This window comes from Doryrhamphus excisus, chromosome 3 (genome assembly GCF_030265055.1).
Source record: "Doryrhamphus excisus isolate RoL2022-K1 chromosome 3, RoL_Dexc_1.0, whole genome shotgun sequence".
In the NCBI taxonomy this organism is placed as follows: domain Eukaryota; kingdom Metazoa; phylum Chordata; class Actinopteri; order Syngnathiformes; family Syngnathidae; genus Doryrhamphus; species Doryrhamphus excisus.
In genome coordinates, this window is record NC_080468.1 from 13749320 (window position 1) to 13768358 (window position 19039).

Genomic DNA, 19039 nt, shown 5'->3' on the forward strand with positions numbered 1-19039 from the left:
TATCAGACTACAAAAGCTGTCGTCCCTCACGAGATCACTGTTACGTTATGGCTTCCTCCCTTTATCGCGTTTCTTTCACAAATGTATGAATAAATGATTACCGTTTAATAGTCACTTAGTTTTTTATGTAAATATCTGACTTTTATAATAAAATGTGTGCTTTATTTCATTAATTTGACTATTTTTGTAAATACTATTCTGTCTTGTAGATTTAGGAGTATTTTGTCTGTACTTTCTTATATTTATGACTAGATTTTAGTAAATACAACTTTTTTCTCGTATAAATATATCACTTTTCTTTTAAGTTTACAGGTTTATTGTTAATATTGTCATAAATATGCAAGAAAAAATATTAAATGGTAATTAATTCAACATGGTAGGTCTGAGCCAGTTAATCGCTATAAACGAGGGACAACTTAATTGCTTAACAGATTCAGTTTTGGACACAAAATGAGAGCCAAATGTTGACTTCTTGTATCAATAACTTATTTAGTTGACATGTTTTTTTTTTTACAATTAATTTTTATGAGAGATATATTTACCTAAAATAATTGTCCTGTTTTATTCTAAGCACAATTAGCGTGTTTAAAAACAGCATATCGTCAATATTGTTCTTGCATTTACTTGGTATCGAATTGACTCCAAAAAAAAGCCGTATCACATACTCACCCCTCCCAACAAGTCCGGATGCAGTAAGTGGTGATCGCCATCTGGTGGACTGTTGGTGTAACTGCAACTGCAATAACATTCCTTTGCACGTGAAGTCACTTTTAGGACCCAGGAAGTACATCCAGACTTCCTTAAAATCGCAATACGATGAAAACAAGAAAAACGAGCAATATTTTTCAAACTTTTAACCATTTTTTTATTATTTGTACATTCACCACTGATAGGCGTAATCAAAGAAGAAATTTAAAAAAAAAAAGCATTTGTACTAAAAAGGTAAAATAACGACAAAAAACTCAAAATCGTACAGCCTCCTTCTCCTCGCCTGCCGAGGGAAGGCAGCAATCAATGATAAAAGTTGTGTCTGGTGTGAAAGAAAAAAAAAAGCATCGCCTCCTCCATTTTAAGAGAATCTTGGGTTTGGAATTAAAAAAAAAAAAAAAAGCTGGAGAGAAACACTGCATCGCCTATAAGCTCCATAATACTCCAAAGCTGCCTCATTTAAAAAGGTGGATTTGTGATTACACGTCTGTACAAAATAGCACACGCTTTATTTTTTTCTCCTCTCTGATTCCAAGCGGCACCGAGAGAGAGAGATTGATGCGCTCCTTTTCCGTCCGTGCCGTCGTAAGGCCTCCTCGTTCTCAGTGCAGGGCTGTTGAATGCGCAGGCAAGGAGCAAAAAAAAAATGATGGCACCCGTACGGGAAATGACGGAATAAGGACAATATACATCAAAGCTTGAGGAGTGACATCACTCACAGCCACGGTGGTCCCCTTTTGAGTGAAGGTGGAGATGAAGAGTGAGTGGCGTGCCGAAGGAGGGAGGCGGGGATAAAAAGGTCGTTATGATAATAAATATTTCTCCACGGATGTTATAAATGTATTTTCTGCATGATTGCAAATTTTTTATTTATTTATTTTTTTAAACGCCTGTCGCCAATGTAACATTTGCAGAAAGATGGCGGTGACGCGTCCTATCGTTATTCTTGCTGATGATGCGCGCCAACGAGACGCCAACCTCGCCGCACGCCCACTTCTGGAGGGACATGTGCTTTGACAAGAGTGACGACACGATTGGTCCTTTTTGCTGGGGGGTCTCGCTTGGAACAAAAAAAAAAAAAAAAAAGGCAAACGGAGGAAAAAGTGGTCTCCGCTAACGCCGCCTGTCTCGCGGTTCGCTGCGACTCCGCGAGCGCCTGCTCCCGCTTTCCCCGCTCGCCCCCGGCCTGCGGTAGCCATCCCTGCTGCGTTTGTCGTTGTCCCTGTCCCTGTCTTTACCTCTGTCCCGCTCCTTGTCCTTCTCCCCGTCGCCGCGCTCTCCCGCCGCCACGCTGCCGCCTTTAATCCTCTCCTTGCGCTCTTCTTCCCTTTTTTTCTCCTTCTCCTCCTGCTGCTGCTTCAGCCGCTTCTCGCGCTCCTTCATGCGTTCCGCCCTGGCGGCTTCCCTCTCCATCGTCTGCGTGTTGAATGAGGATGTGTGAGCAATAAAAAAAAAAAAAACAAGACGACTCATGTTGCATCACCTGTTCCTCCGTCAGTGGCAGCCAGTAGATGCAAGGAGTCGCTTTGGTTTTACGAAACAGGTCGTCCAGAAGCTTAGCGGGTGGTTCTTCGGCTGCTTTCTCTTCAGAAAAAAACACATGCAAGCGTCTCCATTCATGTTCCAACAGCAAAGAACCCTATTGATTGTGGCATACTGTAGTACAGTGTGTACAGTGTATAGTACAGGCATTTAGCAGGAAAACCTGAAAATAAATCAAAGTATTACCAGACAAAAGCTGTAAGCTCACAAAAAATGTGCAATTTATGAGAATATAATTGTGATGTGGAAAAATCTGATGTAAAAAAAATTTGGTTGTAAAAATCCGTAAAAAAATGACAAGAAACCAAAAATAAATGTGTATAATGTGTATAAATGTGTGTATATAATTGTGATGTGGAAAAATCAGATTTTTTAAAAAAAAATGTTTGTTGTAAAAATCTGTAAAAAAATGACAAGAAACCAAAAATAAATGTGTATAAATGTATAAATGTGTGTATATAATTATGATGTGGAAAAATCTGATTAAAAAAAAAATGTTGTGAAAATCAGTAAAAAAATGACAAGAAACCAAAAATAAATGTGTATAATGTGCATAAATGTGTAAATGTGTGTATATAATTGTGATGTGGAAAAATCTGATTAAAAAAAAATAAATTGTTGTAAAAATCCGTAAAAAAAAAAAGACAAGAAACCGAAAATAAATGTGTATTTTTTGGGAAATGAGGTTCAAGGAAAAGTTTGGGAATAAAGTCATTTTGTAATGATTATTATACTAAACAGAAAATGGGGCAGCACGGTGGTCGAGCGGTTAGCGCGCAGACCTCACAGCTAGGAGACCAGGGTTCAATTCCACCCTAGGCCATCTCTGTGTGGAGTTTGCATGTTCTCCCCGTGCATGCGTGGGTTTTTCTCCGGGTACTCCGGTTTCCTCCCACATTCCAAAAACATGCTAGGTTAATTAGCGACTCCAAATTGTCCATAGGTATGAATGTGAGTGTGAATGGTTGTTTGTCTATATGTGCCCTGTGATTGGCTGGCCACCAGTCCAGGGTGTACCCCGCCTTTGACAAAGTTAACATGCAGTATTTTCTTTCTCGACTTCCAAGTATACAAACCATCAAAGTATACAGGATGGGACCCTGGCTGGAAAAAGTTTGGACGCCCCAGATTCAACACAGATCATGTGACGACGATGACGCCGCCCCCGCCTACTCACCTTTCTTTTCGCTCTTCTTCTCCTTGCTCTTCGCCCTCTCCTTGCGTCGCCCGTCTCTGGAGCGTGACCGCCGCCCGCCCGCCTCCTTGTCCTTCTCCTCGCCGGGCTTCCCGAACTCACGGACCTTGTCTCGATCCCACTCCCGCTCCGACCGGGCCTTCTCCCGCCGCTCCATTTCCCGCTCACGCTCCGCCCACTGGTCTCGCTCGGGGAGGAGCGAGGGCAGGCCGGTGGCGAGACAACGGGTGGAACCTGGCCAGCGCTCCTCGGTGGCGGGTTTGTCTGCTGTTCCCAAGGCTTTGTGGAAGTCCAGCTACACACAGACACACACTCTCAGTGTTAACACACAAACGGTTCACACACACACACGCTTGACTGACTGACGGAGGCGGCCGCTTACCTCATCTTGCTGGCAGAAGTCTACGCTAAGAACTTTTGGGTTGCTCTGAGGCCACTTGACTCCGTGAAGAGCTTCCCGCGTGGCGACCGCCTCCTCTGAGCTCGAGTACTAGACCACACAACCAGGAACACAGGTCACTAAGTGAACCGCGGCCCTTCGCCAGGAGATCCCGCGCGGCCGTAACTCACAGTGACGTAGCAGTGGGACTTGATTTTGTCGATCCAGAAGCCGTCCTCCACCAGGGTGCCGGTCCTGCCCAGCAACTCCTTCAGCTGGCCGAGAGTGAACGGCCTCACCTAAATGACAACAATTCAGCCTTCATGAAGGGAAGGATGACTGACATGGACAGAGCACAGGGGTGCGCCACATTGGGGGGGGTCTACATATAGGTTGTCATCAAACAGAAAGACATACTTCCTCACGGTGCAACCAAATGAAAACACATCCACATCGAGTTAACGCATCACATAAAGCTACTACTACTACTACTACTTAGACTGTGTGGGTAATAAACAACAACTAAGCACTAAAACCAACTTAAAACCGTATTATTATTATAATTATTTCCTATTATTTATTATTATTATTATTATTTCCTATTATTTATTATTATTGTTATTCTTATTAATTTATTATTATTTATGTATTAATATTATTTTATTTATTTCCGATTATTTTATTTATTTCCTAGTACCCGCAAGGCATGCTGGGTAGTCCAGAGGCAACAACAACATGAACTATGAACAATAAAACATTGGATGTGTTAACTCTTCATTGTTAATTTCTCTGGGAAGCTCAACATACTTTGCCCCAGCATGCCTTGCGGCAAGAATATATGGGTGGGTTTTTTTTTTTGCATGGGTATCGTGCATCAATATTTATTTATCGGTTACTTTGTGTAGACATGTTTGACTATTTTGGCGACTCAATAACAAAACTGTTATTTCCTAATACCCGCAAGGCATGCTGGGTAGTCCAGCTGCAACAACATAAACTATGAACAATAAAACATTGGATGTGTTAACTTCTCATTGTTTACTTCTCTGACAAGCTCAACATATGCCCCAGCATGCCTTGCGGCAGGAATATATGGGTGTTTTTTTTTGGCATGGGAATTGTGCATCAATATTTATTGGTTAGTTTGTGTAGACATGTTTGACTATTTTGGTGACTCAAGCGACTCAATAAAAAAACTGTTATTTCCTAATACCCGCAAGGCATGCTGGGTAGTCCAGCTGCAACAACAACAACATGAACTATGAACAATAAAACACTGGATGTGTTAAATTCTCATTGTTTACTTCTCTGGGAAGCTCAACATATTTTGGCCCAGCATGCCTTGCAGCAGGAATATATGGGTGTTTTTTTTTTGCATGGGTATTGTGCATCAATATTTAGTTATCGGTTACTTTGTGTAGACATGTTTGACTATTTTGGCGACTCAAGCATGCAACAATAACACTGCAAGTCATGTTGCCGGCTACAGTTTTGATGTTACGACGCTTAGCCAGTTTGCCCACCTGGACATCGCACATGTGCTCACACCTAGTCGTGTCGACTGTAACTCCCAGTATGAATAAAGAAGCACAAGCTAACATACTCCAACTCTCCAGTGCAAGCAAGGCGCCTTGTGTTGCTCTGCAGGCTTCTTTCATGGCCGTTTTTAGAATATTTTCACATATCGGTGGGTGAAGTGTTTCATTTTGGACAGCAGGGTGCTTCGTGTTTGGCCATCGTTTTATTTCAACAAGTCCTGTCGACTTACATAACATTTATTCTTTAGTTGCATAGCACACGTACATTAGCAGTGCATTGTTTTATTTGTTCATAATGACAGCGCCAGTGTAACATGTGAATTTTGAGTGCATTTTCCCCCATGAATTGTGTATCGTTTGCCAGACAAGAATGAACTGGAGCGGATGGGAGATCTTCTCTACTATTAATTAGCACACACATCGGAGGTCAACATTTAGAGATTTGAGAGGAAATAAATGGCAATAAAATGTTTTCTCACCAAGTTGCTAACATGAACAATGTTGGAAACTTTGCCTCGTGGTGGTGATGGTTGTCGGTTGGTGCGTACGGGGTCGTCAATGGTGATGGAAACACCCGTTTTCTGCTGGCTGATGGAGCGACGAATGATGGTTTCACCTGTGCTCACTGTGGGTGGGAAAAAAAAGAAGGGGGACGAGTCTGAAAAACTGCTTTACTGAATACCGGAGAACTCCGTTTTATATTGTATAAAGTATAAAAACTATGGGAATAAGGAAATACCACAAAATTTACCAGTCGAAATATGAACAAAATATGACCAAATCCCTTGCATCCTTCAGTATGTGGCCCTCTGTGGAACAGGTCTGCCCCCCCCCCCCCCCCCCCCCCACCACTTTAAAGTATTGCCAAGTAGTATTTAGTATCGTTACCAGTGCTGAGTTCTACATCTTGGCTGGGTTGGGACGGTGACTGAGTTTCCATGTCTTCAGGAACGGAGCTTTTGTCTTCATGAGTTGCGTCGCTTTGTACGTCGTTCACCTCAGACTCCTCCCTCCTGCTCCTCTTCGCCTCCTTTTGTCCGTTCTCCTGGCTGTCTGACGCCACCACCTTTAGTTTCGAGAGAGAGAGAGAGAGAGAGAGTCGTCCGGGTAAAGGAGAGTCACGCGACTTGGAAACGCAGTATTTAAAGTAAGTGAAGACAATACTTGTGTGACGGTGCGTCTGATCTGAAGGTCCTGCTCCGAGCTTTCTGGGTCTTCTTCCTCAGCACCGGACAGGACAGCTTCCTCGGGGTACAGGTCCACAATAGCATCTTGGCCTGCACATGGCTTAATGTCTGGGATCAGCGACTGAGGGGGGGCAAATAAATAAATCAAATAAGCACGCGTGCTTCAAGCTAGCAGAACATATGGATGCTGCAAATACCTTCAGTGAATCTGTGGTGATGCTAATGGAAGGCTTCTTGACCGTGACCACGGTGCTGGAACCCCACCTCCTCTTGCGACCACCAGCTGTCCCACAATCCTGATCGTTGTCCGTGCTGCCTCTGCCTGGAGATGACTTACTGCCTGCCATGACAGCAGTACAACAACACGGCTCAGCGCATACCATACATTCATGTGTGTTGGCATTCACATAGTAGTAGCAACAATGCAGGAAATGATGAAATACAACCAACAACTAACAACGGTATACTCACTGCCAAGAGAGATCTTCCGAGTCGAGAAGGCCTTGGGTGTCTGCAACACGAATATGAGTCAGCATAGTGACATAAGGTCAAAGATTTGGCTTTTATAGTACGGATGTGTGACAAGAGTCTCATGGAAAAAGTGGAAGTGGTAAAACTTTGCAGCACTTTGGCTAAAAATGTCTGCCACTCTGAAATAAGAATAAATCTTAAAAGCATGACCTTTTTGGCCAGGGAGTGTTTATCATCATACTGTATATTCTCAGATAGATATACCTTATAAATACAGTTGTCCCTTGTTCGAGACCAGACCGCTTTAAATGAATTTCAATGCTTATAAAAAAAAGGAATATTTTTGTAGTAAGAGCATAGAAAACCTGTTTAACTTTCCAAATCCGTATTTCCACATTATTAGAGCCCTGTAGACATGGAATAACACCCCTATAGTCATCATTAAACGGCTATTATTCATTGTTTACACCACATTGCAACATGGACGCCAGATGACCGCTCTGTAGCGAGCAAACCGGTTAGACTCACACGAATTTCTTGAAAACATTCATTCATTCATTTTCTACCGCTTAGCCTCACAATGGTCGTCGGGGGTGCTGGAGCCTATCCCAGCTGTCTTCGGGCGAGAGGCGGGGTACACCCTGGACTGGTGGCCAGCCAATCACAGGGCACATATAGACAAACAACCATTCACACTCACATTCATACCTATGGACAATTTGGAGTCGCTAATTAACCTAGCATGTTTTTTTGGAATGTGGGAGGAAACCGGAGTACCCGGAGAAAACCCACGCATGCACGGGGAGAACACACAAACTCCACACAGAAATGGCCGAGGGTGGGATTGAACCCGGGTCTCCTAGCTGTGAGGTCGTGTGGTCAGAGCGCAGACCTCACAGCTAGGTTAATTAGCAACTCCAAATTGTCCATAGGTATGAATGTGAGTGTGAATGGTTGTTTGTCTATATGTGCCCTGTGATTGGCTGGCCACAAGTCCAGCATGTATCCCGCCTGTCGCCCGAAGACAGCTGGGATAGGCTCCAGCACCCCTGCGACCCTTGTGAGGATAAGCGGTAGAAAATGAATGTAGCGGCATCCTCACCTCCTCGCTGGTCTCCGGAACCTTCTCTGAATCTGCCATTGCAGACTCAATCCCCGTCCTTCATTACGTCGACATTCACAGAAGCAGGGGACAGAGAGAAATCAAATTATTAAATTACTGGTGAATATACAAAACAATAATAGACATATTGAGAATGAGTACAATTTTCAATCAACAGGTTCCCCTTTAAAACTAATAAATATAATACCTCCATGCAGTCATTCAAAATGCATGTAAACGGGAGGAGAGCAGAAGTGACATTAACTAGGACCAGTTGACGAGACGTGTCTGGGGAAAAACCTTGCATGAAGCACGCATCACAAGGCGTAGTAATGCGCCAAGCACCGCAGTCCGCCTCTTGCCCCGATGTGTCAATCCGCGCCAGACCAAAACCGCCAAAGCTGGCGACAACACCGCCAAGCCGACTAATGCAACTTGTCAATGAAAACATGACGTACTGCTTTAACGCAGCAGACACACACACGCAGACTGCCGCAGCGAGCTAATCGCTCTCGCTCGCTCTCTCGCTCCTTCCCTCCCTCCATCCGCCATACCTATTCTCCCGCCGCAGGCTACTCTTCACCGTCAGCGTTCATGTCCGCTCCCCATGCCGGCGACACACTAACGGGGGCGAAGGTGTCGCTTGTTGTTAGCTTGAGCCATTAGCTAATGATATGTTAGGCCCCCGTTACACCGCGAGAGTAGCTGTTCTTTTTCAATTATGAATAAAAGAAGACCCACGTGTTGTCTTCAAGGTAGCCGCGACTATCGCCTGACGGAAAATACTTATACGTGACATTTTCAGCGTGAAAGTGACAAGGTTACATATTAGCTACGCTGCATGCCCATGTTAACATCTTAAAATCAATTATTTCATCTTTTTTAAACTGCATTCAATCGATTTTGCGGCTAAAATCTCTTCAACAAGGAATTGGGTATCTGAGTATTGCAGCCACAATTACACGGGAAAAAAACAAAACCAGAAAGGTGTTTTTTCTCCATTTGTACATAGTTTTCTTCAGATTCTTGTGTATATTTTATACTTTTGATCCAACAGAGCTGCTGTGGTAATAATGAAAAGTTTCATACATGTTCGAATCTTTCTTCCAAACTAAATTAAATGGGTGCATTTATTATATATTTGTAATAGCATTATTGTGCTATTGGGAAATTCAGATGAATACTGCATTGCTTTATGTTGAAGCTTACTTTGCACACAAAATTAAGTGAGGGAGCTGTGTTTGAAGCACGGGACAACTGTACGTTTTTAATTTCCCAGAGGGAACATTCCCAAGGGGAACTAGAACCGCATCATAAGTGGCATTTAAAAAAATAAAGTGTTCATGGTGCAAAACATTTCCCATTTCTTTGTTTGTGAAACACATACTAAATGATCCTCATTCATCATAATATTCAATATAAGTTCCACTTTTCATACATTTTCACTGTTTTTTCAACTTGCAATGTTAAAAAAACATTTCTGAAGAAATTAATAAGGAACAGGGTTGGAAAATACATTTCTGTGGCAGTTGGCACGAATCAAAGGTGCTACAGATTATACAGACCTGATCAAAATCTTAAAACCAGTTGAAAAAATAGCTACAATTGAGCGTTTGCACATTTGGATCTTCATGAGGTTTTAGGTGGAGCTACAATATGTAAAAGAAAGAAGGGGGAGTGAGACAAAAAGCCCTTTATTGAAAACAACAACTCGAGTGAAATAGGCTGTTTATCACCTAATGGAAAGTGTAAGACCATCACTCAAAAGCTCCAGCATTCTTGTTCATCACTTCAAAAATTTGGTCATGCTCGATGTGAGTGTTACCAGGCGGCTATTGGGAACATGAAGATGGCTTCCCCAAGTGCATAAACTTTTTGGAACTGATGGCCGTTTTTGTAAAATTCGCTTGCCATCCATTCGCAAATCCCATCCTGTATGGGATTTCAATCAGGGGAACATGGATGGTCCAAAAGAGTGATGTTATTCTCCCTGAAGAAGTCCTTGGTCATACCAGCATTGACAACATACGAGGGCCCTCACAGTCATCAGGGATGCCCGCTAAACCGACCGCCGTTTGACGACCCCGCACCACCTGAAGCTCTGGTGTTCCAATGAATGAAAAAGCACCCAAGATCAGGATGGACACCCCTCCACTGTGCCGGGTAGAAAACTCCTTGTCACGTGAAGGTTAAATTTTTCTCATCCGAGGATAAAAAACCTTTTTCCACCTTTCAGTGTCCCATGTTTGAAGCTCCCTGGCAAAGTCTAAACGAGCCAGGGTCCAATCGGATCCTCCGGCTCAGCGCAGGTGTAATTTTTTGGGGTCTACCAGTTGACTTTTTTTGTTCCGTTATGCTCAGGATCTTTCAAAAACATTTTTTAATGACCGTCTTACTGCGTCCAACCTCAGCAACAATGGCACGCTATGTGAGGCCTTGCTTATGCAGCTCGACGATCCGACCACGTTCACATGACCGTGAGAATGCCTGACAGAAAATGAGAACTTTGAGCAGATTTTGGCTTTCATAGCCTGTAGTCTTAAATTTTTGATCAGGTGGAAAAACAACCTATTTTAGTTTTACATTTAATTATTTATTTATTATTATTATTGCATTATTATTATATTATGTATTAATTAAAAATTTATTTTATTTTAATTTTTTAATTTAATTATTTTAAGTTATTTTTTATTTAATTATTTTAATTTATATTATTATTTACTTATAAATTTCCGAAATTTTTTTTGTCTCACTCTCGTTTCTTGCCTTTGCATATTGTAGCTCTGCTTAAAACCTCATTAAGGTCCGTCCATATGTGCAAAATTAATATTCAAGCAATTTTTCAACTGATTTTGATCAGGTCTTTGATTATCAGCCACTCATACGCATGACATTCATTTGTGGCTGTAGTCACCCCACAGAACAAAGACGTAAATGCAGCAGACCTTTGTTCGTCTTTTTCCTCCAATCCTTCGCTGTCGTTTCTCTTCCTCTCTTCCCTAGTTGTTGATTGAAGGAATGGTTTCTGGAGTTTTAAGGGGAAGGGGGTGGAGGGCAGCAACATTGGTGTTAACATAGAAAAAGGGTTCAGGGTGGAAAGCCATCATTACAAATGTATAACCTGTCATAAGAACGGTAGTAAAATAGAAGGTGACGGTCACCGACCTTAGCCCGGCTCGCTCCATCATCAGGTGTGTTAGTCTTCTCTACAGATCTCTCTCTTTTGTAAGGGGAGGCCTTTGGTATTTCGTTTATGCTATCATCCTGGGCCACAGCAGACACGCTACGCTGTGGTGAGGCCTTTCCTTGAGGTTTTCCTTCCTAAAGGCAAACAAGCAGGCGGAAAAGGATTACGACAAACATAACTGTAGTTTTCCAAACTATAAGTTCATATTGTATTTCATAATTTGACTAGTAAGGTAGGATATACAATTTAACATGTGCTGTGTTTCCGTAAAAGGGATGGCGACACCTAGTGGTGGCAAAAATTCACTGAGCTGAGATTGTGATGCATTTAGGAACACACAAAGCGAACGATAAGAATGCATACTAGATGCTTTTGTTACAAATACTTTATCATCTTGCAGGCTGTGTGTCTGTAAGTCATGTGCAACCACAGTGTTGCGTAATGAGGACACTAATTATGTCTAGCTTATGGAAAGCAGGAAGTGAACAAATGTAACAGTTACTGATTGTAAAAGTACCAGATGGAGGGGTAGGATTTAATAAGCTTTGCTTCTTCCTACTCCTTTTGGACATGTGGAACTGGGAACTGATTATGTGATGCATTCAATTGTAATCTGACGCATGTTCAAATGAAATAAAACCAAAATTGTAGCTGCTAACTAAAAACAAAAGTCTATTTTTAATACAAAAATGACTTGTGGTAAAATCTGTGTTGTGTGTTTATTAAAGATGGCTATATTATTGCACATAATTCAAAAGTAGTCAAATGTTTGTATGTGGATTGCCTACCCTTCTGCTTCTTGAAATGGATGTCTTGTCAGGAGAAGAGGAAGATGAGGAAGAAGACCGGGATGACGACGACCCAGAATCAGATTCAGAAGACGACGAGTCATTAGAGGATGAGCGTTTTCTTGTTTTTTTCACTTCCTTTCCGTCTCTTTCCTGCCACTGTGTAGCATCCACTGGAGCTGAAGGACCCGCATCTTTTGTGGTCTTGGCGGGCTCTTCCTGGATCGTGGAATCATCTTTATCAGTGTCCTCCGATACCGGACCCGTGAGGCTCTCTTTGGAGCTGTTTTTGTTCAAAGCTGGGTCTTCCTTGGACTGGCTGCCCACTGGACCCGGCGGTCCGGCACCGACGTCCTGCTGCCTTTGCTGTCCTTCCTTCTCTTCTCCAAAACTGGATGAGACAGGGGGGGTGTCAGAGAAAGTACGCGGCCGCTTGATGACCATGGAAGGGGTGGGGGATTGGACTGGAGGGTCCCTTAAGAAGCGGAACTTCTTGAGTGACGACTGCGGAGATGACAGCGATGTCGGTGACATGGGTGACCTCGATTCTGCTGGTGTGGGGGCGCTGGCATCTTCCTTGTCGACCGCCTCTGTTTTTCTATCTGGTCCTGCGGAAAGGGGAGGGGCGACGGGAGGGGTGAGACCCGGCTCGCCGCCGCATTTGGACGGAGGGCGCTCGGCGTCTAACTCTTTGGCTGTTTCCGTCTCGATGCTCTCCTTTTTCTGCTCTAGTCGCTCTTGCTCTAAGGCGTTCGCTTTTTCTAGTTTTTCCTGCTCTAGGGCTCTCTCCCGCTCTAGTCGCTCTTGCTCTAGGGCCTCAAGTCGCTCAAGCTCTAGCGCTCGCTCCTTTTCTAGTCGCTCAAGCTCTAGAGCTTTCTCCCTCTCTTGTCGCTCAAGCTCTAGAGCTTTCTCCCTCTCTTGTCGCTCAAGCTCTAGAGCTTTCTCCCTCTCTTGTCGCTCAAGCTCTAGAGCTTTCTCCCTCTCTAGTTGCTCAAGCTCAAGAGCTTTCTCCCTCTCTAGTCGCTCAACCTCTAGAGCTTTCTCCCTCTCTAGTTGCTCAAGCTCTAGGGCTCTCTCCCGCTCTAGTCGCTCAAGCTCTAGAGCTTTCTCCCTCTCTAGTCGCTCAAGCTCTAGGACTCGCTCCCTCTCCAGTCGCTCAAGCTCGAGGACTCGCTCCCTCTCCAGTCGCTCAAGCTCGAGGACTCGCTCCCTCTCCAGTCGCTCAAGCTCTAGGGCTCGCTCTTTTTCCATCCGCTCTTGCTCCAAGGCTTGCAGTCGCTCGAGCTCCAGAGCTTTCTCCCTCTCCAGCCGTTCCTGCTCCAGCATCTTCTCTCTCTCTATTCGTTCCTTTTCTCTTCGTTCCTCCTCCAAGGCCTTTTCTCGTTCCTCTCGCTCCCGCTCCAGAGCCTGGAGTCTTTCTAACTCTTTCTCTCGCTCCTCCCGCTGGCGCTGGAGAAGTTCCTGCTCCAAGGCTCTTTGCCTTTCCAGCTCGAGGGCTCTCTCTCTTGCCAGTGCTTGCTCTCGCTCTGCCTGCTCTTTGGCCAGAGCTTCTTCCCTCTCCTGCCTCTCTCTTTCTAGAGCAAGTTCTTTCTCCAGCTGCAAGGCTTTTTCTCGCTCCTGTCTTTCCAGAGCTCTTTTTCGCTCTTCCTCCATCGCTTGCTCTTGCTCAAGGGTTCTTAGTCGCTCTCTTTCTGCCTCTAGTTCAGATTCTTCCGCCGCGGAAGCCTTGAGGACACTCACAGGAACGTGGCTATGGGCTGACTGTGCTCCGCCAGCGCCCTGGTCAACGGTGCCTGGCGTCATGGAAAAGAGCACATGGCCGGCGGTGGAGGCCGTGTGAGCCACGGCATGTTCTGGTGTAACGCCGTCTTTTCTGCCGCCTTCCCCGTTGCCACCGTGCCAACCCGCTCCAGAGAAAGCTCCCTCGGATTCCATTTTGCGCGCCAGGAGAGTTAAAGGGCCGGGTTTGCGCTCCACGTGTCCACTTCTCTGCGGCTCTGGACTGCTACTGCGGCTATCGCTGCTGGAGGAACCGGAGCTGGAGCTACTGGGTGAGCGCCTAGCTGGGGCTACATCTGGACTTGGGGGGCTCTGTTTGGGGGTGTCGGGTAAGGGGAATGATAACTCGGGGGGTGGTGAGGGAGGAGGGGTTGGCTGGCGGAGTTGAGGAGACAAGAGGGAAGGGATGTGCTGCTGCTGGGGTTGTTGACAAGATGCTCCACACCTCTCCGGAGCTGTGGGCCCCCTGGCCGGCTGTCTCGGGGCTCTCCTCCGAATGTTGCTGTCCCAGTCTTCGTCGTCGCCGTCGTCCTCGCCATCCTCGCTGTCGTCGTCGTCACTGTCGGCAAGGAAGTCGCTTGCTGCGGCACTCTTGTCCACGTGGTGATCGCCACCGCCACCGCCGGGAATGTGCATTGCAACCGAGCCAGAGGCGGGAGAAGTGGACATGTGAGCTTCCTGGTTGCTGTTAGCTTCTCCCTCGTTTTCTGCGGCAAAGAGGCCCTCTCCGTCAGAGGGGCCTGGTGATGACTTGTGATGGTCAGCTGAGGCGGGGGTCACATCCTGACAAGAAAAATGGTGGTTGAAATGTTTATTATGGTGGTATGTGCTTTGGCAGTACAGCCCCTCGCTGCAGACATCACGCCCTCATGCTACCTCGTTTTTTTCTCACAAAGTTTGTTTGGTTGTGTATCTGTCACCATTGTAAAGGATGTATAGTTTGTGTGCGCATGTCACACGCACGCACACACCTGCAAATAACTCAAATACACGCAAACATCTGTAAATAGATTATTATTTTGTGTGTGTTCAAAATTGACGTACTTAGAAAGCAACTGGCGGGCCGGATTCAAACACTTGGTGGGCCACATGTGGGCCCTCGGGCCGGAGTTTGCCCACCCCTGAACTAATGCCGTCTCCAAGTCCACAAAACATGTGTTACCAAAGTACTGTTCCCAATTCAATTACTATTTTGGTTAAAGTAACCAGTAACATGTCTCCGAAACCACTGTATGTTATACTGTTGATTATAAAGACCCAACAAGGCTAAAAACAAACTTTTTTGTGATGAAAGAAGAGAGTCTAAACTTTTGTTACATAGTTTTCAATGCAAAAATGACCCCAAAATTCTGACAGTATGGAGCTGAGCTAATTTTTTTCTTTTTCTTTTTTCCTTGCAATATTTTTACTCTTAATATTTGGACTTTATTATTATAAAGCAATATTTTTTTTCCAATGTTTGTACTTTTTTTTAGGTTTCTTGTTACATTATATTTTTTGAAGGTGCAGTGGGGCCAATAAAAAAACAGCTTCAAATGGCTCCTGGGATGGTTTGGACACTTGTCGTCTATGATATATCTGATTTATGTCTAACACATCATATTTTTGTTATTTTACATTCATTATATTGGACTATACAAGTGTAAAACAGACAATGGCGTGTTATTTCATGTCTAAGAGGGCTCTAATAATGACAAAAAGTGTATTTAGAAGGTCATAAACTGGTTCTGTGTGCTCCAAGTATGGAAATATTCCATTCCTAAAGAAGGAATCCTAAGAAGAATAAAAGGCAATAAAGAAAGGGATAGATCAACAGTATAGGAAGAAAGTTGAGCCTAACCTGGGCTTGAGCAGGGCTGGGGGTGCTGTTATTTACTTCTGTGTGATCCTCTTGCTCTGTTCACAAAATGTAATAAACATGTAAAAAAAATTATACGGCAATCATATCACACATGGAGCAAGAAACTGAGATTCTACCTACCGTTCATTTCAGATGCTTCACGAGCCTCTCTTTCTAGCCGCTGCCTCAAAAGCTCCTGCTGTTTGGCGAAATACTGCTTGATAAAGCTATTGTTGCTCATCTCCTCGTCCATCTGAAAATACAAACATAAAATTGTACTTTTTTGTGACAACTATTTAGCGGTGATGACGTTCTCTCCGTAATGAGAATACCGGATTTCAGACACCGACCTGTAAGTTTGGTTGCCGCCCACCGTGGAGGGTGGAGGTCTTCTGCAGATTCTCCAGCATGAGAGCCTGGCGTTGGTGCAAAAGAGATATTAGTATCTCGTGCATTGAGAAGGATGACAAACGGGGAGCAATTAAAGTAGAAAATAGCATGACGCCCAAAAAGAGGCACAAGATTAACCCAATCAACGTAATTACTGAAATGAAAAAAAAATGGAAATAACAACAAAGGCTGCGGCCAATCAATACAATCCTTCATTTTATTTGTTTCAATTGACTCTATATTCTATTAAATATGTGTTTTATTTTCATTATTAGAAGATAACATGTACTAACAATAATTGACAAAACAACGCGGCTAGACTGCTGCAACTCATTTATGGTGATGTGTCGTTATGAAAAGACACACAAGACAGATGACTATAGATTAGCTTTATGTTTACGCTAAAAGAACGACACTCCTTGTAATGTTTAAGAGTGCAAACCGGGAGGTAGTGAATGTTTACACAAAGTCATACACAGTGATTTCATTTTGATCTGACAAATCTTCTGTAACTTTGATCAAATGTGCAATTAATCAACAACTGAACTCAACTGCAGCACATTTCTACAGCGGCGACCAGATAGAGACCACGTGTCACAAAAACAATGCTTGCTAGGGTGCTAACAAAGTAGCAAAAAGCAGAAGTGTGTCAGTCGTGAGGTAATAAAATACATTGTAGCTGAGTGCAAAACTTGACATGCACGTTATTTCCCGTGGTGGCACAGAACTGGGAAATGTTTAATACGACCAACTTCGTTGCATGTATGGCGCCGCATCACAGAAATGAGAAATACATATCATCATCGCCGTATTAACCCAAATGACCCCAAAAAAATGCAGACTCGGCGACCTGCAAAAAGTGTTTTAAGGTGTATGCACTTACAATACTGGAAGATCTTGCAAATTTGAGCCATGTGGGAAACATTGTGTGCTATTTTTTTATTGTGTTTCATAATTTAACACCGCCTGCTCATATTTACAGCAAAATGTTGTGGCTGATTAAACTTTACTTATTAGCGGCATCAGGAGAACAGACGATACAAGGAATTGGGTCTACAAGAACAGGGCAAAGCGATATTTTAATATTAGTCATGCAGCCCATCGCCACAGCTTCAAAAAAAACATGCTACTAATATACAACTTCTTCTACCTTACACTATTTTGCGCTGTATGCTCGCAGAAGTGCTTATGACTGACATAAGGCTCGATTCATGCCATTTTTTAACACGTTTTAATCTCACACGATCTTGTTCTCTCATTAAGAAGCATCAGCGTCTAACAGAAAGTCAGTCTGACAAGGAAAAAAACTACACAGCAAAACATCCAGTTAAAACACAAAACTACCATTCTTTGCTGGTAACAATGACTAAGTGCTAACAACAAAAATGTTACCCGTGCCAGCAAGGAATGCTGGGTACACCATAATACAAACTCGGCTTACGGCGGAGATTTTGAAGAAATTTTAGCTTGATTAAAATATAAACTAGTTAGTATGATAAGAAATTAGATAAACATCTCAGAAGCTAGTTAAATAATTGCATCAAAGTAAAAGTACTTTTTCCAAAGCAAGATTTGCCACAATGAATCAATGTGACATTGAAATATTTGTTTAGACAAGACACGCCTGAAATGATTAGGTATGAGTATTACAAAAATTATACTCCAGAAATATGCTCATTGCATACCGACGCGATATCTCTCTTGTCAAACTTGAAACAGGAATCAGGTTTTTGGCCGCAATTTAAAAAAAATTAAATACCTCGCTCAAGATAACCTTTGGTTGATGTCCTGTCGAAAAGTAAACAAATCAGCTCTTCGATGACCTACGGTAGCTCAAAGGCCTCAAACACCTTTAGGGAATCCACAGACCGTAAGTCGTCAAAAGTAGCAATTCAAAAAAAATACTGAAATCAGAAAAAATATAAATGTTTGCGGAAATCGCCCGGTAAAAGAATATTTTTTTAACAAAAAAAACTCGTAAAGAGAAGCTATCCACCGAGGCCACCGCTAAACTCAACGGGGTTAGCCAAATAGCTACTATGCTAACAGGGAAACATCACCACCAATGCAACATTTGGGGATGAGAAGTTAGCTAAACTCTTGCTTGCTGTCTTCGGTATATCCACACACGCTGAAAACACAATTACCAACAAGCAGCGCGTATAAAAGAAGACTATTCAACCGAGTGGGAATGTTCAAACGCCACATTCCAGCGACTACGCGGTTCAACAGTGCTCGAATGTCGGCCTCGAGAAAGCATCAGCCCGTCTCATCTTTATCCTAGCTCGCTGCAACGGTGGCCCCGCATTTGGCGCCCAAACTCACCCCTTTGAGTCTTTTGACGAGAGCATTTTTGTATCCGCTTTTCGACAGTCCTCTCTCCTTGAGGGCAGCTTTTAAATCGGCTACACGAAGGGACTGGAGCGGCTTCCCGTCCAGGGTAACGTCTTCGAGGTCCGCCATTTTCCGTTCCTCTGGACCGCTTCCAGCGAGAGCGTCGAGCAACGCCCTCCCACTGCTGACGTCATAGCACACCACTTCCGGCAACCGATATGAAAAAGGTTCCCCTTCCTTTTCACTCAACGTCACTTATTTAGTAGTTTTCACACACTGTATATTTATTTAAATGTTATATTATATTTTGTGTTAATTTGCGCAGCGGGAAACTAACGTATATTTGCCCTTCTTTGCCGGCGCCCCCCATTTTAATAGTTTTCAGTATTTTAAGAAATAAAATCAGTTCGGAAAGACTCGGGCAACATCGGCACAATACCTCCTTCAGCTGGTCAAGTTGGGCCTTCAAAATAAAAGCAGCACTTTAAACCACAGTAGACTGTCTGTAAATTTTTGTTTCCAGTACCGACAATATCTATATTAATACAGACGATGAAATGTGGCCCGTTATTATGTACTTATATCTATATGAACGATTT

The 19039-nt window shown here is 43.6% G+C and overlaps 1 protein-coding gene across 1 annotated transcript; it reads right to left on the reverse strand.

Annotated features, from left to right (window-relative positions):
- Nucleotides 1–1038: 1038 nt before the first annotated feature.
- acin1a (apoptotic chromatin condensation inducer 1a) lies at nucleotides 1039–18606 on the reverse strand. Its single transcript, XM_058068250.1, has 18 exons — nucleotides 18432–18606; nucleotides 16067–16132; nucleotides 15858–15969; nucleotides 15717–15772; nucleotides 12098–14659; nucleotides 11288–11443; nucleotides 11068–11147; nucleotides 8123–8180; nucleotides 7021–7060; nucleotides 6747–6889; nucleotides 6527–6670; nucleotides 6251–6428; nucleotides 5842–5987; nucleotides 4016–4123; nucleotides 3828–3935; nucleotides 3428–3740; nucleotides 2192–2292; nucleotides 1039–2124 (listed from the first exon to the last, which is right to left on the reverse strand). The coding sequence occupies exons 1-18, from the start codon at nucleotides 18567–18569 to the stop codon at nucleotides 1822–1824; spliced, it is 4812 nt and encodes a 1603-aa protein (XP_057924233.1). The 5' UTR covers nucleotides 18570–18606; the 3' UTR covers nucleotides 1039–1821.
- Between the last annotated feature and the right edge of the window lie 433 nt (nucleotides 18607–19039).